Source organism: Coenobita brevimanus, chromosome 6 (genome assembly GCF_032717465.1).
Source record: "Coenobita brevimanus isolate Jiangsu-jjx chromosome 6, ASM3271746v2, whole genome shotgun sequence".
NCBI lineage: Eukaryota > Metazoa > Arthropoda > Malacostraca > Decapoda > Coenobitidae > Coenobita > Coenobita brevimanus.
In genome coordinates, this window is record NC_136959.1 from 65,417,551 (window position 1) to 65,444,674 (window position 27,124).

General features: G+C 41.0%; 1 protein-coding gene across 1 annotated transcript in view; it reads right to left on the reverse strand.

Moving 5' to 3' along the window:
• Positions 1 to 2,849: 2,849 nt before the first annotated feature.
• LOC145402248 (uncharacterized) overlaps positions 2,850 to 27,124 on the reverse strand; it is a 42,978-nt gene continuing 18,703 nt past the window's right edge. Inside the window, exons 7-10 of the mRNA XM_080274374.1 lie at positions 21,557 to 21,691; positions 11,369 to 11,524; positions 9,108 to 9,242; positions 2,850 to 3,056 (exon numbers count right to left, since the gene is read on the reverse strand). Coding sequence (XP_080130500.1) covers positions 2,850 to 3,056; positions 9,108 to 9,242; positions 11,369 to 11,524; positions 21,557 to 21,691 — 633 coding nt within the window. The remainder of the gene's footprint in view (positions 3,057 to 9,107; positions 9,243 to 11,368; positions 11,525 to 21,556; positions 21,692 to 27,124) is intronic.

Genomic DNA, 27,124 nt, shown 5'->3' on the forward strand with positions numbered 1-27,124 from the left:
TCGCCATCACCGTCACATGTGTCCACACACTTCATGCTTTCGTCTGATCCATTTGGAAATGCTAGACCTAATGTTCTGCCTACTGTGGAAGAGGATTTTGTGGATGTGCATCTAGGAATTGTTGCACATCATGCATCACATTCAATGACTGCACTTGACTGCTTCCAGCTGTTTATGAGTAAAGATGTAATGAACTTGCTATGTGTGTGCACAAATACTCGTGCAGCACATTTTTTCAGGGGCAATCCCACAAAGAATCCAAATAACTTTATGGGGAAAAAATGGACAGATGTGACAGCTGATGACCTGTATGTTTTTTGCCTTACAACTAACCATGGGATTGAACAAATTACATCGCTTGTCTCATTACTGAAGCTCATCTGTGTTGTGCCAAGATCCACCTGTTTTTACCGCAGCTGTGATGAGCCGCAACAGGTTTTTTCAGATCCTCAGATTTCTTAGGTTTTCACATCCTGACGATGCTGTTCCCAGAAAGCCCATGTCAAGGATTGGAATTTTCTTCCAGATGCTGCATGAGAAATGTATGGGATATTTTTCTGCTGGGGAAAATTTTGCAGCGGATGAGCCTCTCATTCTGTATAAAGGACGTCTGCATTTCCGCCAGTATATCAAAACCAAGAGGAAGTGTTTTGGCCTGAAACTGTTTGCACTCTGCCCAAGTTCTCCAAATGCCCGAGGTTATACGTGGAATTTTTGCCTCTACACAACTGGCCGCTGTGATGAAATGTTGCAGGATTCTGAGCTTGCAGTTCTCAGCAAGTCTGAAGGTGTCCCTGTTTATCTGATGAAGTCTCTGCTCAATAAAGGGAGAACGTAGTACTAGATAACTGGTACAGTTCTCTTCATCTTGCTGAATTTTTCTTGAGTAAGAAGACACTAACCACTGGGACAATTCGTCCAAACAGAGGGGTACCAAAGTACATCTCATCCCAGCGACTTCAAAAGCCTCAAGCTGCATTTGGGAGAAAGGAGGATATTCTTGTCATCAAGTACTGTGACTGTAATGTTGTGCATGTTATCACAACTAAGTATGAGGCTGGTTATGTGGAGCACACACGTCATCTGAGAGGTGGAAAAGTAGAGATGGTCAAGAAGTCCCTACCTATTCAGAAGTACAGTGAGAAGATGGGAGCTGTAGATTTTGTGGATCAAGTACCTGAACCCTACGATCCCATGAGAAAACCCTTCACGTGGTTAAAAAAAACTAGGATTACACATGGTAACTAGAATGGTACTGAATGATTGCATTGTATACCAAAACCTACATGCATGTACTACGAGCACTGAGTACCATGACTTCCTGAAAAGTGTTATTCATGAAATTTTGTATGAATACAGTCTGGGTTATGTTGCTTTGCTCACTGCAAATGAAGTGGTTAGTGTCTTCTTACTCAAGAAAAATTCAGCAAGATGAAGAGAACTGTACCAGTTATCTAGTACTACGTGCTCCCTTTACTGAGCAGAGACTTCATCAGATAAACTGCCTCCTAAGAAAAAACAAAAAAGAACAAGATACACCCCACCTACAGGTGCACAATCTAGCACCTCTGATGCTGCACTGCCACAGCTAACTCATGCCCATACCTGCTACTGCAACACATCGTCAGCCACAATGAAGATGCAGGGTATGTACTGCTGAAGGCCGAACAAAGTGGTCTAGGAAATACTGCCCTGCCTGCAATGAACAGCCTGGCTCAAGTTCTCCAGAACATTTCCAGGACTGGCACAGCCAGTAGCCAACATGCAATCCTTCCTACCTTCTTTCTCTTCATTCTCTCGTCTTTCACTTGCCTTTTTTTTTTTTACTTTCACAGTTTACTTTTCACTTCTTTTATTTTGTTTGCTATTATGGTTTTGCTTTTTGTTTATTTTGTTATACTTTACATCCTCTTCCTTCTCCATGTTCTCTTTTTTTATTGCTATCTTTCGCATATGGCCTGCCTTCTCCTTTTTGTGTCTGCCTCGGAGCGCACCACAAAACATCACTACTTTATTGACATCATCAGACCACTATTTATCGTCCAAAATCAACTCAACTTACAAGTTAAATAAATAAGCCATCCATCTGTGCATGACATTTTTTTCAAGCCAATTTGTACTGTAGTTACCGGGGTAACAGTACTTTAGCATAAGGTATGTAAACTTGTATAATGAGTTATTTTATAATCATTTTTTTACAATAGCAATATCATGTTGGGTTTATGAGATCATTAGTATACAAACAAATAACAAAGGGTAAATAGTTTGGGCGTGGCAATAAAACATACACTACACCTCACACTACGCAAGGGGGTGCCGTCAGGTCGGTATGGGGGATAAAAGTAGTGTTTACACTGGGGGGAGAGGTCGGTAAAGAAGGGGTTAAGAACAGATCAACCTATGCCCTGACAGCATGGAACAGCCTCTTACTGTTCAAATTTTCCAGACAATGGTTTCCAAACCATGGGTCCCTACACCTCAAAAGGGAAAATACAGGATATCATTTTATAATGACGTGAAGCATTATGCAACATGCAACTACCTAGGAACTTTATAATAAAACTGTAGCTACAAGTAATCCTCATTTCAAGTAAGAGATATGATTTAAAATACTGCAACTTTTTCCATACAACTAATACCGTAAATCTGGGAAAAAACGGCAAATCAGCTTCAAAGATTGGCTGTTAACAATAAAACTTCAATGGGCAATACTACCAAACTTACAATGAACTTTAATAGTAAATGGAATGACAAAAAAATTACTTAAAATGAGGACTAACTGTGTTACATATACTGTGTATATGTTTGTACAAAAATGTATTAATTTACTTGCCTACTGCACCACACTGTCAGGTATCAATGTTTGCATGCCCAGAGTGTATCTTCACCAAGTGCCTGGTTAGGTCTCGTTTTTCACTGTACTTCTTAGGACAGAGTCGGCAGGCATAGCGTTTGATCTGCCAGTGACGGATCATGTGGTCCTTCAGTTTGTCTCTCCGGACAAAGGACTTTTTGCAGATGTTGCAGCTGTGAAGGCGCTCCTCAGTGTTGTGGATCTGTGTAGGGGAGGAATGTACTTTATATCATTACCATCATCACTGTCAACATTAGTACCATCATCATCATCATCATCATCACCATCAATGTTTTACTTTCTATAAGCACGGTCCAGAAAATATATATATATATATATATATATATATATATTTTATATATAGATAGATAGATAGATAGATGTAATCTCTCCAATATCCGATGCAATACAGCCAAAGGCATGTCCAGGAAGTGGGACCACCCGGATACTGGGACCCTGCCTCCTGGACTGGTCCTTATGGGCTCTAACCCAGCCTAACTCAGAAAACCACCTACATAACTCCCTACTGGACATGCATAGCCCCTACTTAAGACCCTATTCACACAAATAAGAGATAGAAAGCATGAAATAAATGAAAAGTAACCATAGAATAAGGAATTAGAAGTGAGTATGGAAAACATTTAGCAGAGTATGGGGTACTTACAACAAGTCCATGGCCGTTACGAAGATTAACCCGCCTCCTCTAAGGCTCTGGCAGTGGGGAAAATGCTCTTGAAGCATGTACTGTAGAGTAATCCAGTGTTGTGCTGCACTTAATCCTTTGCACTATGAATTATAATTGTTTAACACTGCACATTCTGTTCTTACTTGTGCCATGCCAGTTGCCACTGCCAGTTTGCATTTTCCACTTAATCCATTGCATTCTGAATTCTAATATCTTAACACTGCACAACACTAAATTCTCACGTGGTCCAGTGGCGAGGTATTGCAGTTTATTCACTATTTATTCACAAAAACCGCCACGTGCAGCATCAACTGCGATGAGCATCTAGTGAGGATGGTAGTTAGGCGGTAACTGGGTAGGGGAGCCTAGGGAGGATGCATGGGGCCGCACATGAACATAGCTGTTGGTGCTGGGCGCCAAGTTCAAAGTACGGTATAAAAAAATTTTTTTTTTTTTTTTTTTTTTTTTTTTTTTTTTGGTGGTGGTGGTGGGGGGCAAAATGTCCGGACACTGGGGTGTCCGGTTACTGGGTGTCTGAATATTAAAGAGATTACTGTATATATATATATATATATATATATATATATATATATATATATATATATATATATGTTCATGTGGGGGAAATAGCAGTCAGATAGATTATTTTCTGGTTAGGAGGGCCGATAGGAGGTTAGTGAGGGATGTTAAAGTTATAGGAAGTGAGGAGTGTGTGCAGCAGCACAAACTATTGATTTGTGATATGGTGCTTAAAGAACAAGTGATGAAAAAGAGGACTTATGTACCTAGGAGGAAAATATGGAAGCTGAAAAACCAAGTAGTAAGGGATGCCTTCTACAGCGAGTTGAGGAGAGTGGTAGCTGAACAGGGAGCTGTAGAGGTCGTTAATGAACAGTACAGAGCCCTCAAGAACAATTTCTTGAGAGTTACTGATGTAACATGCGGTTGGACAAGAGGACCACCAAGACATAAAGTAATTTGGTGGTGGGATGAGGGTGTAGAAGCTGCAGTCAAGGAGAAAAGAAGGCTTTTCCGTGAATGGAAGAAGGGTGGTAGCAAAGAGGAATATTTGGCTGCCAAACGTAGGGCTAGAAGAGAGGTATACCGGGCAAAGTCTGAGTCACAGAGACTATTACTTGATAACCTAGATCATGGGGAAAGGAAAAATATGATACTTAGGGTGGCAGGTCAAGTGAAGAGGGATAATCGGGATATTATAGGTGAGCAGTGTGTGAAGAATGATGAAGGAAGGGTAGTGGTGAACAGTGAGGATATTAAAGATGCATGGAGAGAGCATTATAACCGGTTGTTGAATGAGGAGTTTGACTGGGACAGGGAAGGTTTGGAACCAGCAGATCCAGTGTCTGGCCCTTGGCCTTTGATTGATACTGCTACTGTGAGTGAGGCAATAGGCAGGGTGAGGGTGGGGAAGGCAGCAGGTGTGTCTGGGTTGACTGCCGAAATGTTGAAGGCCTCAGGCGATATAGGGGTGAGTTTAGTCACTGACCTGATAAATAGGATTATTTATGAGTGTGTTGTCCCAGATGATTGGCTGAAGAGTGTAATTGTAAATGTGTATAAAGGGAAGGGTGATGCCCTGGAAAGAGGAAATTATAGAGGTATAAAGCTTTTAGATCAGATAATGAAGGTAATGGAGAGAGTTTTAGAAGGTATGATTAGAGAAAGAGTGAATATTGATGAGATGCAGTTTGGGTTTATGCCAGGTAGGGGGACCACTGATGCCATATTCATTGTTCGACAGCTTCAGGAAAAATATATTGGTAGGAGAAGGGATCTTCATTTTGTTTTTGTTGATTTGGAAAAGGCCTTTGACAGAGTCCCTAGAGAGGTGGTGAAGTGGGCAATGAGGAAGCTTGGCTTGGAGGAGTGGCTGGTTAGGGTGGTTATGGCTATGTACAGTATGTGGGTGCTCACACCCAGGTAAGAGTGAATGGAGATTTGAGTGATGAGTTTTCCATGAATGTTGGTGTGCATCAGGGGTCAGTCTTGAGTCCCATGTTGTTTATCATGGTACTTGAAGCCCTTTCAAGTGACTTTAGAAACAGACTCCCGTGGGAGTTGTTGTATGCTGATGATTTGGTGTTGATTGCAGAGAACGAAATGGAGGTGGAGGAAATGTTTAGGAAGTGGAGAGATGGTATGGGCCACAAGGGTTTAAGGATAAATGCAGATAAAACAAAAGTGATGATATCTGGGGTTGGTGGCGGTACTGTCAAAGACGAGGGAGAGTGGCCATGTGCAGTTTGTCACAAGGGCATGGGAAGTAATTCCATCTTGTGTGGTGTGTGTGATAAATGGGTGCATAAGAGATGTAGTGGTATCAGAGGTAGACTGCGAGATAATGGTGATTTTATGTGTACGGCATGTCGGGGTGAGCAGGTGGAGATTGTCAGACGTGAAAGGATTGAACTTGCTGGTGAATCTCTTGAGTGTGTGGAAGAGTTTTGTTATTTGGGAGACATGTTGTGTGCTGGAGGTGGGGCTGGAGCTAGCTCTGTGACTAGGGTGAGAAGTGGTTGGAAGAAGTTCAGGGAGCTCTTGCCTCTCCTGACATTGAGAGGACTCTCCCTACGTGCTAAGGGGTCTTTGTATGCAGCATGTGTTAGGAGTGTAATGCTGTATGGTAGTGAGACCTGGACAGTGAAGGAGGAAGATATTCGCTGGCTTAGACGTACAGAAATGACAATGATTAGGTGGATGTGCAGTGCGTCCCTGCGTCCAAGGCCTGGAGGGGCTGGGTTTACGATGGAAGAGTTGAGAGGTAGGATGGGACTGGAGTGTATTGGTGTTGTGATGAGGAGGGGTAGATTGAGATGGTTTGGACATGTGGAGAGGATGGGGGATGATAATTGGGTGGGGAAGGTGAGAAGCGTTAATATTGGGGGTGGGGTCATGAGGGGTAGACCGAGAAAGACATGGGACGAGGTCATTAAGTGTGACCTCAGGGTTAAGGGACTGAACAGGGAGGTTGCAATGGATCGTGCAGCTTGGAGAGCCGCCATTAGGTGACCAAGGCCGACACATGCAAGCATGTTGGAGCCTTTAAAAACGAAAACGAATGAAAATGAAAAAACAGCAATAATAATAATAATAATAATACATGTGTATTGACTCTTAAAAGGAGGTCGATGTTCCAGAACACATTTTTATTCCACAGACCCAGGAGTGTGGTGTGGGTCTCTGTATCGAATGTTTCACAGAATACATTCATCCATCCAGCATCTAATACTATGTTGTCCCATGAGAAGCATAGAAGCCCAGGCCTAGGCAAGTGGGTCCTGACATTTAAGATAAGAGTGACACAGAATACCACATACTAAAATATATTAGTGTGAGCAGTTGTGGTAATATGAATAGTTGTACATAATACAGTATTTACACACTTCAAATTATAACTGTACGGGCGTTGGATAAGAAAAGTTTTACATACACAGTATATATGTGTGTGTGTATATATATATATATATATATATATATATATATATATACAGTATATATATATATATATATATATATATATATTATATATATATATATATATATTATATACTGTGGTAGGTGGGGGCGCTCACCATCCACTCACTTGATGTAGTGCTGCTTTCGGGTGTCTGCCCTTTCCTCTCCTCCATCCTTCTTTCCATTCATCCTCTTCTGTCTTTCTTTCCTTCATTCTTTCCTCTTTCTTCTGCCTGCTGGTGACTTTACACTACCTCTTGTGTCTTTCTTTCCTTCATTCTTTTCTGTTCCTTCTGCCTGTAGGTGACTCTACAGTATACTGACTGACAAGCCAAATGGTTTCCTGTACACCAGGAAACCATTTACTATGCTGGGTGGTAACCATACAACCAAATTTTGGCTCCTGGTGGTTTAGTGGGTAATAAAGGTGCTCCAAACGGATTGAGCCAGTGAAGGTTTATATCCAAGGGGTGGTTGGGGTTTATTGCTCACATAATGCCACTCAGGGATGAGTGAAGCTGGTCACTCTCATCTTAAATGCCAGGACCAACTTTCCTAGCCCCGGGCTCCTATGCTCCTCATGGGGCAATGTAGGATTAGATGATGGATGGATGGATGGATATAGATATATAGATATATATATATATATATATATATATATATATATATATATATATATATATATATATATACACTGTGTAGTGTTCAAAAACAATATATTTTAGTCCGCTGTTACAAATAAGAGCGGAAAACAAGACTCTGCCCACCTGCTCTCGGTCACCAGCAATTGAGAGTGACCTTGACGTGCCACCACTCCTCTCACTCACCTTTTACCACCACCCAGCCAGCACAAAATTTGAAGTGAGTGAATGTACACTGAGGATGGATGGTGAGGAAATGGAAAATGTGAGTACGTTTAAGTATTTGGGTAGTGTGATGAGTAAGGACAGAAGTTTGGAGGGTGAAGTGCTTGAAAGCGTACAACAAGGAAGAAAGGTTGCTGGTTCCTTGAAAGCAGTGATAAGAAACAGAGAAGTGAGCATGCAAGTGAAAAAGTTACTACATGACAGTATTGTGATACCAACTCTAACGCATGGAAGTGAAGCTTGGACGTTGTTGGAAGGACACAAGTCAAGTGTGAAGATGGAGGGATGGGGTGGAGATGTATATGAGAGACGGGGGTGTGAGTTGGGAGCAGGGCAGTGAAATGGCAAGGGACAGGGTGACTTGGAGGCGATTTGTTTGTGGCCACCCCATACGCGTCTGGGAATAGGCAGATAGACAGAACATCAAATTCTTTTATCTTTTAGCTATTCTGTTCCATTTATGAATGTTTTGCCTGATTTCATAACACTTTATTTTTTTTCCAAAATAACCCACCCCACACGGATGTAAAATTGGAAAGTAGCCCGCCATTTAATGGTTACCTGACCTTTTATTTATCAAAAAGTGCCAGGTCATCTGCAGTGTTTACCAGTGCTCCAAACCTCAAAATAACCACATGACTATTGATTCATACATAGCACTGTGTCAGAACTACAGCACCAAAACCCAGTAATCCCCTAATACAGTACCATCAACATGATCATAAGTGTTCTCAAAAGAAATGTCTTGAGTCGTTTTCTAAATGACTCCACAGAGGTAGATTGCTAAATAGATATGGGAAACTTATTTAAGAGTCTAGGCACTATACAAGACATGGATCAACAAGAACTCCCTCACCGCCTTAGGCTCATCAAGACATAGGGGATCATCACTTCTACGCAAAGTACAATACAACCAGCATGTGTAGTGAAAGTAGATGACATATCAGCAAGGTATTTTAGTTCACCAAACTTCAGAGCCTTGAAAGTCACTAAATATATTTTAAACTTGTTCCCAACTTTTACTGGAAGCCAAAACAACTCAATTTATTTACAATGGAGCAGCATGAGTCCTTGGAGGAGATGCATCCTGTTTCTAATGTGACATCTGACAGAAAGAATGTCCTGTTTAAAGATTTTAGGTCCTACAACCGAGAAAACTGAGAACTTACCATATCTATGAATCACTAGTCATTACACGAAAAAAGTCAAAGTAACTCAAACTTACCCTAATGTGAGTATTTAAGTTACTTGATCTACTGAAGCTTTTGTTGCAGGTGTCACACTTATAAGGCTTCTCCCCCGTATGAATCCTTTTGTGTTCTCGGTAGTATTCCGTGCGGGAGAATGTCTGACCACAGACCTGACAACAAAAAAAGGCAATATTCAGGCAATCCTCTTTTCCACCTTTCTTTCCTTCCATCCTCTTCTGTCTTTCTTTCCTTTATTCTTTCCTTGTCCTTCTACCTACGGGTGACTTTACGCTCCCTCTTCTGTCTTTCTTTCCTTCATTCTTTCCTCTTCCTTCTGCCTGTGGGTGACTCTACACTGAGTGACAGGCCAAATGGATTCCTGTACACCAGGAAACAATTTACTACGCTGGGTGGTAACCATACAACCAAATTTTGGCTCCTGGTGGTTTAGTGGGTTGTTACTGCGCTCCAATCGGATCCAAGGGATGGTTGGGGTTGATTGCTCATGTAATGCCACTCAGGGATGAGTGAGGCTGGTCACTCTCATCTTAAATGTCAGGACCAACTGCCTAGCCCAGGGCTCCTATGCTCCTCATGGGGCAATGTAGGATTGGATGATGGATAGATGGATGGATGAATCCTTGCTGTAAGTATGCTTTCCTCATATCTCAGTGACAGAAAATTAAGAGTAAAAGTAGATGATGTATATTCCAATTTCCACTTAATTAATACCGGCATGCCACAGGGATCTGTTCTGGTGCCAACCCTGTTCCTGGTTCATATTAATGATCTCTTATCTGTCACCCACAATCCCATCCATGCATATGCAGATGACTCAACACTTCACAGTTCATTCACACTAAAACACCCATTTACAAAGTCTAATATCTCTAATTCTCAACTCAGCACAGCCATTTCCATAAATCAAGACATCTATGATCAGTGAACGGGGACAAAACAACCTTGTCTCATTTAATGCGAGTAAAACCAAATACAGTATATACAGTTTACTAATGAACAGATATTGCCAAATTAGTATATTACCTTCAATGCTATTAATATTCCAATCTCCAAAAGTATTGAAATTCTCAGTGTCTCACTCAACAATGCCCTCAGCTGGACCTCTAATGTCAGATCACTTGCTAAAGCTCCCTCAAAGAAACTTGGATTGTTGTACTGCGCCCATAACTTTCTCACTGACGAACAATTAGCTAAAATTTATGAGAGTCATGTGTGGTCTCTGCTTGAATATTGCTCACCCTTGTGGAAAGGATGTGGAGAGGTTGCATTAAAATAACTAGACATAATTCAGAACAAAGCTGTTGGAATTATTAATAACCCAGCTATTCTGTTACAAATAAACTACAGATATATTACAAACAAACTACAGATATTTTTATGGCAAATGTTCAGATGAAGTTGCATCCATTGTGCCACCTCTCCATGCCTTCCCTCGTGCTACACGGGCATCTGGTAGCGCTCATGACTAGAATGTCACTCACCCATATTGCAAAACTTCTGCCTATCAGAATTCTTTCAGTCCCCGAACTGCATCTCTCTGGAACCCGCTTCCCCAGAGATGTTTTCCCCTAAACGTCAACCTACAGCTGTTCAAGTCCAACTGTTACAGATATTTTATGAATGGAGGATGCCAGTAATCTGGTGTATGGATTATTATTATTTTTTTATTCATTTACATTTCCATCCTCTGTTCTGTTATTAAAAAAAAAAAAAAAAAAAATGTACACTGGGGGAATTGGTAAATCAGCTTTATAAGCTGCAATGGAACTTCTGACACTGTATACCGGTGAAAATTGGCAAATCAGCCAATTCATGGGTAATACAATATATATTTCCTTAGACATACTAAAAAAAAAAAAAAAAAAAAAAAAAAAAAAGCAACATAAGTACTTACTGTACTGAATACAGTTAACAAGCATCCACCTCCATGGATGTCAGTGAAAACAGCCACATGGTATAGTCCATGTTAGAGAAACTAGAAAGGCTTCATTATGAAGAATAAGGGGACCTGATGAATCATCACCATCATCATCATCATCCAGACCTCCTTTCTCAATCTAGGGTAGGGTGAGAAGTAGCAACGTCCATATGGCCAAAATCTACCCAATGGGCCATGCTTCCATTCACTCATCATTCAAGCCCACAGAATCCTGGCTATATCTAATATGCCAAAAACTTTCACTACATTCTGTAGCTTCACATAAACATATCTGTTAAAGTCAATCTTGATGAAAGTAATAAAAATTTACACCTAACAAGAATAATTATTCCTCACCTCACAAGCACTGCCCCTGAGGCCTCTATGTATGTCCATGTGTCTCTGAAAGGCTGCATTGGTGCGGAGACTCTGGCCACACGTGGAACAGATGAAGGGCACGTCACTGTGGCATTCTCGCACATGATCACACATCTCATCCTCAGAACCAATGGTCTGAAATTTAATAGCCTTTTTAATATGTTTCCCCCCCCCCCAGTTAATTTTTACTACTTCCAGACACCTTCATTCACTGTAGTAGGTTTCTGTACGCTGAATACAATCATCCATCATTAGTTGAAATAAGACAAGAAATTATCTCGTCTTGGCCAATATACTTATCATCAAAGTTTTTTTAAATTCTGGTAACCCTTGAACTTCTTATAATTGTCTGTCAGTACCTGAAATAAATGCAAAGTAGGCACAAAGATACCTTGAATGACGCCTCTGTTTATAATTTTACAAAGAAGAGGTGCCAGGCACAACAAACCTCACCCGACAACAGATATTTAATCTTCAACCAGTTTCGAGTTATAGCCTCCTGAACATCCGTGACCTTGAGTTTGACTTTTCAAGGTCACTTAAGGTCAAAGGTCATGGTACCAATTAAAAACCAATATGGGACTTCCTGTATGTCTATAACAGAAAATATCTATCTTCAACCAGTTTCAAGTTGTAGCTCTTTGAATAACTGTGACCTTGAGTATGACCTTTCAACATCTTGAGGTACCAATGGTACCAATTAAAAGTCCGTATGGGACTTCCTATATGTAAAAAATGGTAAATATCTATCTAATAACAGTTCCAAGTTTTAGCCTCCTGATTATCCATGACCTTCAATTTGACCTTTCAAGGTCACTCAAGGTCAAAGGTCTTGGTGCCAAATGAAATCCCATATGGGAGTTGCTGTTTGATGATAATTGTAAATATCTCTCCAACTGGTTTCAAATTATAGCCCTCTGAAAATCTGTGACCTTGATTTTGACCATTAAGTGTCACTTGATTACCTTCAAAAATTAATCACTTGCTTTTGGGACCAGTGTCAACATATCCTGAAAGTTTCATGCAATTTAATTCAGCTGTTTTCTGTAATGTTGCTTACAAACAAAGAAACAAACAAATTCAACCAAAAACAATACCTCGCCGGACTCCGTATGGGTGAGTTACCAAGGACTGCTGCATGTTTGTACACATCTGGCAACTGTGATGCATTAAATGAATCATCATCATCATCATCCGGACCTTCATTCCCACCCTAGAGCAGGGTAAGAACTAGAAACGTCCTGACAGCCCATGTTTGCCCAATCCAATGGGCCAAACTTCTGTTCATTCATCATTCAAGCTCATGGAATCCTGGTTCTATCTGATATGCCAAGAACATTCACCACATTCTGTAGCTTCAGATAATCATACTGTATACAAGAGTCAATCCAAACATCATCACGTTAAAAAGGGGTGCCAAATCCCTGATCATGCACTTCCCCTCACAATTCATCCAGCCAGCTCGATCTCTTGTCAGTAACCTAGCCTCACCGACATCCATACCTCTCTTCCTCACACACTTGTCCACCACATCCCTCCACCTTCTCCTTGGCCTACCTCGCCTCTTCCCTCCTTCAAATTTGCTCAGATATACCATTTCACCACTCTACTGTTATCCATTCTCTCCACATGACCATACGATCTCAGTACACTCTCTTCGATTCTGGTGTCCATAGACTTCCTCACTCCACATCTTTCATGAATCACACTACTTTGTATCCTATCCACTCTCTGTACTCCACATATATTCCTCAGCAGTCCCATCTCCACTGCTCTCACTCGTGAGTTTTCATTTTCATGCTATGCCATAGTTTCACATTCACACGTTAAAGCTGGCACTAACACTCCTTCATGTAAGCCTCGTGCAGCTGCAACACTCAAGCCTCTGTTTCTTATCAAGGCCTCCATAGCACCAGCTACCTTCCTTCCTTGTGTCACTCTGCTTTCCACTTCTTTTGCACATTTTCCTCTCTTTTCTATCACTGTACCCAGGTATTTGAACTCTCTCACCAATTCCAGTCTCTCTCCATGCACAGTAACATCACAATGGGAGTCACCTTCTCTCTCGATTACCATCACCTTACTCTTTTCTACATTAACTCTCAAGGCACGATGCTCACAGACATCAGCAAAACTCAGCACTAGTCTACCAAGATCTTGTCCAGTAATACAGTAGCACAGCATTATCAGCATACAACAAATTTGAGATATTCCATCCATCACCATTCATTACCAATGCCATCCCTCTCTCCATTACTCTTGTTATTTCAATTAACTCCCCATCCATATGTATACTGAACAACCATATCTTTCATTTTACAGGTATTTTTATTGCAAATGCTCAGACGAAGTTGCATCCATTTTGCCACCTCTCCATGCTTTCCATTGTGCTACATGGGCATCTGGCAGCGCTCATGACCAGAACAGCACCCAGCCATATTGCAGAACTTCTGCCTATCAGAATTCTTTCAGCCCTGAATTGCATCACTCTGAACCTTGCTTCCCCAGAGTTGTTTCCCTCCAAATTTCAACCAACAGCAGTTCAACTCCAACAGTTACAGATATTTTATGAATGGAGGACACCAGTAATCTGTGTATGGATTATTTGTTTTACTCATTTGTTTTTCCTTCCTCTGTTCTGTTATTTACATAAAAATAATAATAATAATAATGTAAGAACTAACAGTTGCAAGCCATTTGCACATGGTGACTGTGTGCGTGTGCAATCATCAACTTTTTATCCTCCTGGAAGAGAGCTGAGAGCTCATATAGTTCGACCTAAGGGCAAAGCCTTGACCTTCACACACACACACACACCCATCCTCATGCTCAAGGGGGACAGTACTCACCCACTTCGTCTGTGAAACTTTTTCGCATCCCAAGCAAGGCGTGAACCCCTGTCTAAGCAGATGCTAAGCAGGAGCATTACCACTGAGCCGGCGAGTGTGTGTGTGTCTTTGCATCCGTACATCCGTCTGTCCTTGTGTGTGTGTGTGTGTGTGTGTGTGTGTGTGTGTGTGTGTGTGTGTGTGTGTGTGTGTGTGTGTGTGTGTGTGTGTGTGTGTGTGTGTGTGTGTGTGTGTGTGTGTGTGTGTGTGCGCGTGCGTGCGTGCGTGTATTTACCTATTTGTAGTATACAGGAATTGAGCAATGCTCGTGTTGTCCTGTCTCCATATCCACATTTATCACGTCTACCTTTACACACATGAATGTTTTTCTCATGCACCACCTCTTTGTCTAAGTCATTCCAAATATTTAAGTATTTACCTAATATACCTAATTGTGATATACACGGAATGTACTAAGCTCGTGGATTTCCATCACTGTTTCTCAATAAGTCGAATTTAACTTTAAACTCGTTTAAGTTTTTAGACTGGACGATCTCTTTGTCCAGGCTATTCCATAAGTCTATACTTCTGTAAGGAAAGCTATATTTCTTGATATCCTTCAAGCAGCTTGACTTTTTCAATTTCATTCCATGTCCTCTTGTTGCTCTCTTATCCCATACAAACAGATCTTCTTTGTCAATTTTATCTACTCCCACCATGGTTCTGAACACCGCAATCATGTCTCCCCTCTTTCTCCTTTCCTCTAACGAAGGCAAATCCAGTTTTTCCAGCCTTTCTCTGTATGACAGGTCTGTCAGACTGGGGACCATCTTGGTTGCTGTTCTTTGTATTCTCTCAATCTTGTTTGTATCTTTCTTTTTGTGTGGGGACCACACTACCGCTGCATATTCTAACCTGGGGCGGATCATGGCCACTATCAATTTTTTCATCATTTCCTCATCCATATAATGAAATGCTACTCTTATGTTAGTCAAGAGTTTATAAGTCTCTCCAACTATCTTGTTAATGTGCTTTTCTGGTGACAAACTATCTTGGACCAGCACTCCCAAATCTTTCTCTTCTCTTCTTTTTGTGATTAATTCATTACCCAAAAAATAATTCAGTGATGGTCTCCTGGTACTTTTACCCATTTCCAATATTTTACATTTCTTTACATTAAATTTCATTTCCCACGTCCGGCTCCAATTGTGTATCCTATCCAAATCCTCCTGCAGTATTTTACAATCCTCCTCAACCTCTATCTTCCTCAAGATCTTTACATCATCAGCAAACAGACTTGCATAACTGTTCACTCCATCTACCATATCATTTACGTAAATCAGGAACATTACTGGCGCCAACACTGAGCCTTGAGGGACTCCACTTGTTACTTCCCTCCATCCAGACATCTTTTCCTTTATTACTGTCCTCATTTGTCTGTCTCTCAAAAAGTCTCTCATTCATTCCAGAAGTTTCCCTTTTAGTCCTCCTATATATTCTAGTTTCCACATTAGTCTCTTATGAGGTACCTTGTGTGTGTGTGTGTGTGTGTGTGTGTGTGTGTGTGTGTGTGAATGCATGCATGCGTGCGTGCATGTGTGTGTGTGTGTGTGCATCCGTCCATCCATCTGTCCTTATGTGTGTGTGTGTGTGCATCCGTCCATCCATCTGTCCTTGTGTGTGTGTGTGTGTGTGTGTGTGTGTGTGTGTGTGTGTGTGTGTGTGTGTGTGTGTGTGTGTGTGTGTGTGTGTGTGTGTGTGTGTGTGTGTGCATCTGTCCATCCATCTATCCTTATGTGTGTGTGTGTGTGTGTGTGTGTGTGTGTGTGTATTTACCTATTTGTATTTACCTATTTGTAGTATACAGGAATTGAGCAATGCTCGTGTTGTCCTGTCTCCATGTCCACATTTATCAAGTCTACCTTTACACACATGAATGTTTTTCTCATGCACCACCTCTTTGTCTAAGTCGTTCCAAATATTTAAGAATATACCTAATTGTGATATACACGGAATGTACTATGCTCGTGGGTTTCCGTCGCTGTTTCTCAATAAGTCGAATTTAACTTTAAACTCGTTTAAGTTTTTAGACTGGACGATCTCTTTGTCCAGGCTATTCCATAAGTCTATACTTCTGTAAGGAAAGCTATATTTCTTGATATCCTTCAAGCAGCTTAACTTTTTCAATTTCATTCCATGTCCTCTTGTTGCTCTCTTATCCCATACAAACAGATCTTCTTTGTCAATTTTATCTACTCCCACCATGGTCCTGAACACCGCAATCATGTCTCCCCTCTTTCTCCTTTCCTCTAACGAAGGCAAATCCAGTTTTTCCAGCCTTTCTCTGTATGACAGGTCTGTCAGACTGGGGACCATCTTGGTTGCTGTTCTTTGTATTCTCTCAATCTTGTTTATATCTTTCTTTTTGTGTGGGCACCACACTACCGCTGCATATTCTAACCTGGGGCGGATCATGGCCACTATCAATTTTTTCATCATTTCCTCATCCATATAATGAAATGCTACTCTTATGTTAGTCAAGAGTTTATAAGTCTCTCCAACTATCTTGTTAATGTGCTTTTCTGGTGACAAACTATCTTGGACCAGCACTCCCAAATCTTTCTCTTCTCTCCTTTTTGTGATTAATTCATTACCCAAAAAATAATTCAGTGATGGTCTCCTGGTACTTTTACCCATTTCCAATATTTTACATTTCTTTACATTAAATTTCATTTCCCACGTCCGGCTCCAATTGTGTATCCTATCCAAATCCTCCTGCAGTATTTTACAATCCTCCTCAACCTCTATCTTCCTCAAGATCTTTACATCATCAGCAAACAGACTCGCATAACTGTTCACTCCATCTACCATATCATTTACGTAAATCAGGAACATTACTGGCGCCAACACTGAGCCTTGAGGGACTCCACTTGTTACTTCCCTCCATCCAGACATCTTTTCCTTTATTACTGTCCTCATTTGTCTGTTTCTCAAAAAGTCTCTCATCCATTCCAGAAGTTTCCCCTTTAGTCCTCCTATATATTCTAGTTTCCACATTAGTCTCTTATGAGGTACCTTGTCAAAGGCCTTCTCTAAGTCTACGTACACACAATCCACCCAACCATCTCTCTCCTGTACCACATCAATCGCTCTTGAGTAAAAGCTCAACAAGTTTGAAACACATGACCTTCCACTTCTGAATCCAAACTGACATTCAGCCAAAATATTCATCTCTTCCAGATATTTTATCCATCTGTCTTTCAGGATTCTCTCACACAATTTTGCGACCATGCTGGTTAGAGACACTGGTCTATAATTCAGGGGTTCTTCCCTGTTTCCTCCCTTGTAAATTGGTACCACATTTGCCCTCTTCCATTCTTTTGGCACTTTCCCCTCTTCCAGTGAGCATACAATTAAGCTATGAATTTTATCTGCCAGTTGTTCTCTGCATTCCTTCAGTACCCAATTAGAAATTCCATCAGGTCCTGGGGCTTTCCTTACATCTTGAGTTTCCAGTAACTTATACACTTCCTGCACCTCCACTTTTATATCTTTCATCACCGGAACTTTTCTAATCACTCCCTCCCCTTCCACAAGCTCCTTTTCTTTAGTGAAAACTGACTGGAAACGTTTGTTCATTATTTCTGCTTGCATTGCTGCATCCTTAAAGACCTCTCCATCTACTTTCAGCTTGGTGATTCCTTCCTTTTGTTTCAGTTTACCATTAACAAATCTATAAAACAATTTGGGTTCATCCTTGCATTTGTCAATTATACCTTTTTCAAAATTCCTTTCTTCTTCCCTACGTATTCTTGTGTATTCGTTTCTTGTTCTTTTATATTCTTCCTTTGTTCTGTCGTTACCTCTCTTTCTCCAATTGTTCCACGCCTTATCTCTCTCTTTTTTGGCTATCATACACCTTCTATTAAACCACTCCTTTTTCCTGTTTTCTTTCCCTCTTACTCTTGGTACAAATTTTTCCACTCCCAAATTATAGAGGTCTAGAAAGATATCCCACTTCCTCTGTATCTCTCTTGTTTCTCTGAATTTTCTCCAATCCGCATTTTCAAAAAAGTTTCTCAAGCCTGTAAAATTTGCTTTGCCAAAGTTGTATCTTCCCTGTCTATGAAGCTCGTCTCTTGGCTCGACGTTTCCTATTAACATCTGGAACTCAATGACCATGTGATCACTTTTTCCCAAAGGACAGAGATATTCCAATGATTCTATTACATCGGGTTCTTTGGTGAACAGTAAATCTAACCTTGCTGGTGTGTCCTCACCTCGAAACCGTGTCTCTTCTTTGACCCATTGCGTCATCACATTATTCATTATTATATTTAATAACATAGTGCCCCACGAATCCTCGCCGCCTCCCGAGTACCATTCCTCCCAGTTCACCTCTTTACAATTAAAGTCACCCACCAAAATTATATTATTGCTTTTCTCAATTATTTTTTGCAAGTAGCTAGCCATATCTGACAACATCTCATGGTATTCATTATCCTTCCATGCTCTCGTCTTTGGGGGAACATACACTACCGCCATATCTCTCTTAACATTCTCTCCAGTTTCTAATTTCATATATATCACTTCAGCCCTGCCTTCTCCCATTTCCACAGTATCTACATTTATGTTGTTCTTCACTGCTATCATCACTCCTCCTCCCTTTTTTTCTTTTCTGTCTTTTCTCCACAGTTTGTATTTACCATCTCCCAAATGAACATCAATATCTTCTCTTAATTTGGTCTCTACAAAGCACATGACATCAGGTTCATGTTCTCTCAAGAAATCATTAATTTCGATCCTTGTCGATATGAAACCATCAACATTAGTATATATCACCTTCAAATTATTTTTGACATTATTAGTACCCTCTTCTCTCCTACTCTCTGTCCGTACCACTTCCTCAACTTCTGATCTTTCACAACCATCCCCCCTAGTTTCCTTCACTTCTATTTCCTTAAATACCATTTCCTTACTTTCATATCCAATACTCTCCAAAAAAAAGTATTACGTTCTTCCTCTGTCCTCTTATCATTTTTTTTCCTTTACTTCTTCCTTTAATGATTTTAAAACTTCTCTTTCTTCTTCATTCAGATCTTTTCTTATTATAATATTTTCCATCCCCGCCTCTTTGCTTAATTTCCAGGTCACTTTAAGTATCTCATTTATTACACTTTCTGATGTAAACTTGACTCTCATTGGTCTTGTTTCCCCTTTCTTATAAGGCCCTATCCTCCTTACTTCCTCAATTTCTTTTACCCACTTGTCTCCTTCGGGGTCAATCTTGCCTAATATTCCTCTCACCATGTTCGTGTCTCTCTCGAGTCTTGCGAACCTAACCTTTTCTTCCTCTTCCCTGTTTCCAAATACTACCACACATCTGTTCCTTTCTACAGTTTCTCTCACTATTTTCTCTTTTTTCTTCAGTATTTTCACTACATTTTCTTCCATTTCTTTCTTGTTCATTTCCCTTTCTTCCTGGATGATCTCTCTTAAGCTGACCACTTCTTTCTGTTCTTCTTCTACGTGTGCCCACTTTGCCTTATGTTCTTCTAATACATTACTCACCTTCTCCGTTTTATTAGTACTCTCTTCAAGTTTCCTCCTCAGTTCAACATTTTCCCTCTTCAAATTCCTAATCTCTTCATTGGCTGTTTCGTTGGACTGGATTAGACTCTGTATGGTGGTTTCCGTATTTCCTGATACATCCTTTATCACTAGATTCTCTACTTTTTTTTCGAGTTCACTAATCCTCATAATTAATGTTTTCACCAGGTCCATGACATTAGTATTAACATCAAAACTTTGAAATTCCATTCCCTCATTGTTTACGTTTTCGGCCATGTTTAATGTAAAGTACCTAAACAGCTGTTACCGAATAAGCCACAAACATTCATGTATATTATTGCCAACAAATCTTTACAATTTTGGTAGTCTACTAACTTTCAATATTTTATATTTAAAGAAAGACCCTAGGAGACAGGACAGACAAAATTCCTGAAACTACCCAAGGTTAGGAGCGATGCCTTGGACGTCCGCTCTCTCCGGCTGTGTGTGTGTGTGTGTGTGTGTGTGTACACACCAGTTACTTGTAAAAACCCACACAGTTACCATACTTACATTTCACCAGTACAGTAGGCCCAGCATACGGTATCTCACTCTCAACTCACTGCTTTTGGCCATGAGGGTTATGTTTCATTTATGTAGTAATTTTTTTTTTTTAAATCTCCTTTCCTACTCACCCACTAATTATCTTGGGACCTTTATGGCTTTTCATTAATATTTTTTTATTAGGCTGCAAAACAGTGTCAAAGCAACATCACTCCTCCACAAAGAATTAGGATAAACAATGATCGAAATCATGAATAAAAGGCATACAGTATTCAAGTTTCTTCTGTCCATATCGATATGCCAATCCTGACAGTAAAAATTGGTATCAGTTTAATATAGAAAAAAATGCAAAATCAACAATATATTGGCTCAGCAGATCATATTGGTTACAGCACTAGAATAGTGAAAACATTCTAAGGCTGCAGGAGTTCATTCTCTAGTATGACTATGCATGATGGTGTAGTGGTTGGAAAGTGCAAAGGTTTGATCACAGATGAGAAGAGGCTTTCCAGATCATGTAATATTACTGGGGCATATGTCAAACTCCTATTCTATATCCTCTTCAATCCAATGAGCATTCATGCACGCTCAGTAAAAAAGTAGCTTGTTCATCATCTGTTCCCCAGCTGCTCCAAGCCTAGACTTTGAAATCTAGGTTGTGGCAGATCATTAAAGTGAGTTCCGGTAGTATATCCTTTTCTTTCCTTGCATATGACTGCACTCTACCACTTAACACCAATGCCATATATACACATACTACTGCATAAAAACACCCATTACACTTCAACTTTCACATGCAATACTCTCGCAAGACACCCTTTCCCCAGTCACATTTCACAAGAATAACATAGTTAACTCTGGCTACCACTCTCCCTCCAAGAAGGCTCAGTCTGGCAGTGGGCTTCAGATGAACTGTTAATACCATTCACAAGTGGTTTCATTTGCTAAAGCTGATCATTTATGCGGCAGAGTTACCAGTATACCAATTGCCGGTATATGAAAAACTATGTATCCAGATAAAAAAAGGGCAATCTCTTACACAAAACAGCATCTGACAACAAAAAGAAATCTCATCTGTATCTCTATGCTTAAGAAATTGGTAGCTATATAAGATTAGATTTAGATGATAATTCCAACAGCATGGATGATAACAGGGGAGGTGACAATGCAGACAAAAGTGATGATAAGTGATGATGATGACAATGATGATATCCCAAGTTCTGACCTTGGTACATGTGAGGCACCACTTAACCTGACTGTGGGCACGTGAGAGGTGGACCTTCAGGCTTCCAGCTGAGGGGAACTCTTTTTCACATAGCCCACACCAATAGTTCTTCACCTCCAGGTCTTCAGGTCCAAGCTGTCAATGGTAGATAAATACATTAAGTTCCCAGGTACCAGCACGGATACAGTGCTCCAAGGCAAATCCAGTGAGTACAAAAAAGTTTTATACAGAGTGTAATGTACTTTGATCGATAAACATTATGCAAGAAAAATATATATCACCATGGAATTAACTGCACATAACACTGATAGTGTACCTTAAAGTTTTTGTACAGGAAGGAAAATAGAAAAGTCAAAGAAGTCAAGGATTTTTTCAGAAACCTGAGGGCACAAACTTTTTATAAATTTCCCATCAATTACGGTACTCTCTCTCTCTCTCCCTCTCTCTCTAATACAGATTTATTGTGCATGGCATGAACTATCACTGTGCATGGTTGGAACTGGTCCTGCCCTTCTGACAAGGAGAGGAGGGGGTGTAGCTCATCTGGCTGACCCTTGGGTCCAAAATCATAGAAGTTTGCCACCACATGCACCATTCCAGGGTGTGCATACAATGCCACAAACCATGGTGGTCACCAGTACTAACCCAGTGAGTAGAGAGCTATCAAGAGGACTAGAGAGAAGTAGGCTCACTCCTGCTGTGGACTCTCTCATTCAAACCAGCAATACAGATACGTGTGTGTGTGTGTGTGTGTGTGTGTGTGTGTGTGTGTGTGTGTGTGTGTGTGTGTGTGTGTGTGTGTGTGTGTGTGTGTGTGTGTGTGTGTGTGTGTGTGTGTGTGTGTGTGTGTGTGTGTGTGTGTGTGTGTGTGTGTGTGTGTGTGTGTGTGTGTGTGTGTGTGTGTGTGTGTGTGTGTGTGTGTGTGTGTGTGTGTGTGTGTGTGTGTGTGTGTGTGTGTGTGTGTGTGTGTGTGTGTGTGTGTGTGTGTGTGTGTGTGTGTGTGTGTGTGTGTGTGTGTGTGTGTGTGTGTGTGTGTGTGTGTGTGTGTGTGTGTGTGTGTGTGTGTGTGTGTGTGTGTGTGTGTGTGTGTGTGTGTGTGTGTGTGTGTGTGTGTGTGTGTGTGTGTGTGTGTGTGTGTGTGTGTGTGTGTGTGTGTGTGTGTGTGTGTGTGTGTGTGTGTGTGTGTGTGTGTGTGTGTGTGTGTGTGTGTGTGTGTGTGTGTGTGCATATTCATTCATCATCCAATCCTGTGCTGCCCCATGAAGAGCAAAGGAGCCCAGGGATAGGCAAGTTGGTCGTGAGTCCGTGACATTTAAGATGAGAGTGACCAGCCTCACTCATCCCTGAGTGGCATTATGTGAGCAATATACCCCAACCACCCCTTGGGTATAAACCTGCTCAGGCTTAATCCGACTGGCACGCCTTAATTACCCACCAAACCCCCAAGCGCCATAATGTGGTTATATGGTTACCACCTAGTGTAGTAAATGGATCCTGGTGTACAGGAAAACATTTGGCTTGTCACCCAATGTAGAATCACCCATAGACAGAAGGAAGAGGAAAGAATGAAGGAAAGAAAGGTAGAAAGGGAAGGAAAGGAAGAGAGGAAAGGGCAGTCACCCGAGAGCAGCACTACATCGAATGAGTGAATGACGAGTGCATCTACCTGCTATATATATATGGAAACCATTTACTACACTGGATGGTAACCATATAACCAAATTATGGTGCCTAGCGGTATAGTGGGTAATTAAGGCACTCCAATCGGACTAAGCCTGGGCAGGGTTATATCTAAGGGGGAGTTGGGGTTTACTGCTCACGTAATGCGACACAGGAATGAGTGAGGCTGTCAACTTGCCTAGCCCTGGGCTCCTATGCTCCTCATGGGGTAACACAGGATTAGATGACGATGTTGATGATGATGATGATGATGATATACTGTGTGTGTGTGTGTGTGTGTATGTGTGTGTGTGTGTGTGTATATATACCTGTATATGTATACCATCAGACGGGACTATTTCTGACATTTTCGGCCTTTTCAGAACACTTTTTGCCACAAAGAACACGTTGTAATTGACATAGGAGCCTCATTTATTCCATGGATATAGAACAATGCTTTGAGAATAAAATGGTGCAAAGAAAAATGTTCTATGATAAAAAATAAATTTTTGGCAAATCTTTAAAGCAACACTTCTGAAAATCACCTGTGGAGTCACATGGAGAGACAGGCTGACGAATGAGGATATAAAGAAGCATTGTGGTGTGGATGTGGATGTGATAGGAAGTGTTATGAGGAACACACTGAGGTGGTTTGGCCATGTGGAGAGGATGGAGGGTGAAAGACTGACGAAGAGAGTGTATGTGAGTGAGGTGGAGGGGGGGGTAGAGGGTGGGGGAGGCCGAGGATGAGATGGAGGGATGGGGTGGAGAGGTATATGACAGAGGGGGTGTGTGAGTTGGGAGCAGGGCTGTGAAATGGCGGGGGACAGGGCAACGTGGAGCCGATTTGTTTGTGACCACCCCAAACGGGATTGAGGCGTCTGGCAATAGATAGAGACTTCTGAAAATCTTGGCTCTGGGGCTATTTCAGACAATACATTAATATTCATTTGAAATGCCCTTCAGCCAAACAATAACTACTTCTACAAACACTAATGTTATAAAATATTTAAATTAACTATAAATACTGTATACTGAAAAAATTTTAAGATGGAATTTATGGAAATTTTTATGAATTAAATTTTTTTCTGAAAATAAAATATTCTATAAAGCCTACTGTTAGTTTTTTTTTTTTTAAATTCACAAAGCAAGTTTACTTATAAAATGCAGTTATAGTGACAGTTGCTTGGACCTCCTGTAGTCCATGTATCCACGAGATGCTCAGCCTTGTAGACAACGTAAGGGGCAAGCATTTGCCCGGCCGCAATGACAGCAAATACGATGGAGGTATTAGTCTTGCTTGTGTTCATAACCCTCTCTGCATACTTGATTTCCGTCATGAAGAACTGCATTTTTTAATTGGGATCATCCTGTAGGTTTGTTTGTAATTTATGATGTTTGATGGAGAAATGCCAAACAAGGAATCTTCTTGGTGGAAAAAGTAGTCTTGAATTTGCTCTTGGGTGATGGCAGCATGATTTCAACAGATATTCTGACAGTGTCTTCTGGTATGAACATGGCAATTCCTCTTACAAAACCCAGCAACCCAATCCTCCTCCGCAGGTTGTTATTGAAAGGCACAACCATCCTGGCTGTTTTGTCCAGATGTACACTGATGAAATTCCTTAGGTCCTTGGAGTCAAATGCTAGGCCATAGTCCCCAAGAGTTCCTACATTTTGGGCTAATGCTTCTTCCTCTTTCCTTGTTAGTGAGGTGGGATGTGCTGGATGACAAATGTGCAACCCTTCAGTTGTGGCCTTCTTTCTGTCTAAGATCGTGCTGAGAGGCACATTAAACTCGAGGGAAGCTTTGCGAACAGTCATCCGTCCATCCAGAACGGCTTGAACAGCTGCATTAAGACTCTCTTGAGAGTAATTCTTAAACTTGGCAACCTTCTCTGTGGCTCACTTCTTGTAATTTCTTACCATGAGTAGTCAGATAAATAAGAAAAAAAGGCTCTTGTAAGTTCCAAGGAGGTGCAAGGTTGAAAAGCAGAAACTGCTTCTGCAATTTTTGTCACTGTCCGACATAGCCCAAGACATTTATGCATTTTTTTTCGGAGGGTAATTATTGGTCAAATTTAATAAAATACTGGGTACACAAACCTTAATAGTCTATAAACCTCCCAAAAAAATATGGTTGTTGTCGGATGCCTTTAAGTCTGGTATCTTCACCTTAATATTTTTTCACCAATTCTGCAGGAAAAATAATGCTGTAAGAACAAAGTGATAACAACAAAAGAAAATGGGACAAAAAGTAAAAAATAACAACTCCACAGAATTAAAGTAGAAAACATACAGCACCTCTGAAAAAAAAAAAAAAAAAAATGAACACGTAAGCTGAGTGAATATTTTCCATTACTATCTACCTATTCCCAGACGCCTCAATCCCGTTTGGGGTGGCCACAAACAAATCGCCTCCAAGTCGCCCTGTCCCCCGCCATTTCACTCCCCTGCTCCCAACTCACACCCCCCTCTCTCATATACCTCTCCACCCCATCCCTCCATCTCATCCTCGGCCTCCCCCTCCCTCTTCCCCCCTCCACCTCACTCACATACACTCTCTTCGTCAGTCTTTCACCCTCCATCCTCTCCACATGGCCAAACCACATCAGTGTGTTCCTCATAACGCTTCCTATCACATCCACATCCACACCACAACGCTCCTTTATATCCTCATTCGTCAGCCTGTCTCTCCACGTGACTCCACAGGCTCCTCTTAAATAACTCATTTCCACTGCTCTCACTCTTGACTTGTGTCCTTCCAACAGTGTCCAAGCTTCACTTCCGTACGTTAGAGTTGGTATCACAATACTGTCATGTAGTATATATATATATATATATATTTTTTGTGGTAGGTGGGGGCACTCACCATCCACTCACTTGAAGTAGTGCTGCTCTCGGGTGTCTGCCCTTTCCTCTCCTCCATCCTTCTTTCCATCCATCCTCTTCTGTCTTTCTTTCCTTCATTCTCTCCTCTTTCTTCTGCCTGCGGGTGACTTTACACTCCCTCTTGTGTCTTTCTTTCCTTCATTCTTTCCTCTTCCTTCTGCCTGTGGATGACTCTATACTAAGTGACAAGCCAAATAGTTTCCTGTACACCAGGAAACCATTTACTATGCTGGGTGGTAACCATATAACCAAATTTTGGCTCCTGGTGGTTTAGTGGTGCTCCAATCGGATTGAGCCGGTGAAGGTTTATATCCAAGGGGTGGTTGGGGTTTATTGCTCATGTAATGCCACTCAGGGATGAGTGAGACTGGTCACTCTCATCTTAAATGCCAGGACCAACTTTCCTAGCCCCAGGCTCCTACGCTCCTCATGGGGTAAAGTAGGATTGGATGATGGATGGATGGATATATATACAGCATATATAATTTTTTTTTTTTCCCCACAGGCCAGTGTATAATATTGAAGACAGCATGCTGGAGCATGGGCATACAAATTTTTTGGTCAAAATCTACTGCAGTTTGGCCATAATGAGCTTGGATATTTACTTTATTATGAGGGGTGAGGCCTTGGTAAAACTGCAGCTACCAGGAATATCAATCATAAACAAATTCTATGAGTACAATAAGAAAGAGTTCAAGCATAAATATTACTAAACACAAAACCAGCTCAGTATCTACTTTGGTGTAGCAAAGGTTAATTTTTGAAGTTTAGGGTCTGACTTCGATCTTCTGTTATACCAAACAATGACTACCAAGGCACACAGGTATGCTATGAGTAGGCGAAGGCTCCAAATGCCTCTGTATGACATTTTTTTTTTTTTTTTTTTTTTTTTTTTGTGAAGAAGAAGGAACCAAAGGCAACGAGCCTGCAAAACTATTCCTTCCAAGAGAAAAACAAAATATAAGAGAGAGCCAAATTCAAGATCCGATCATTTCCAGATGCCTGGACACACTGCGT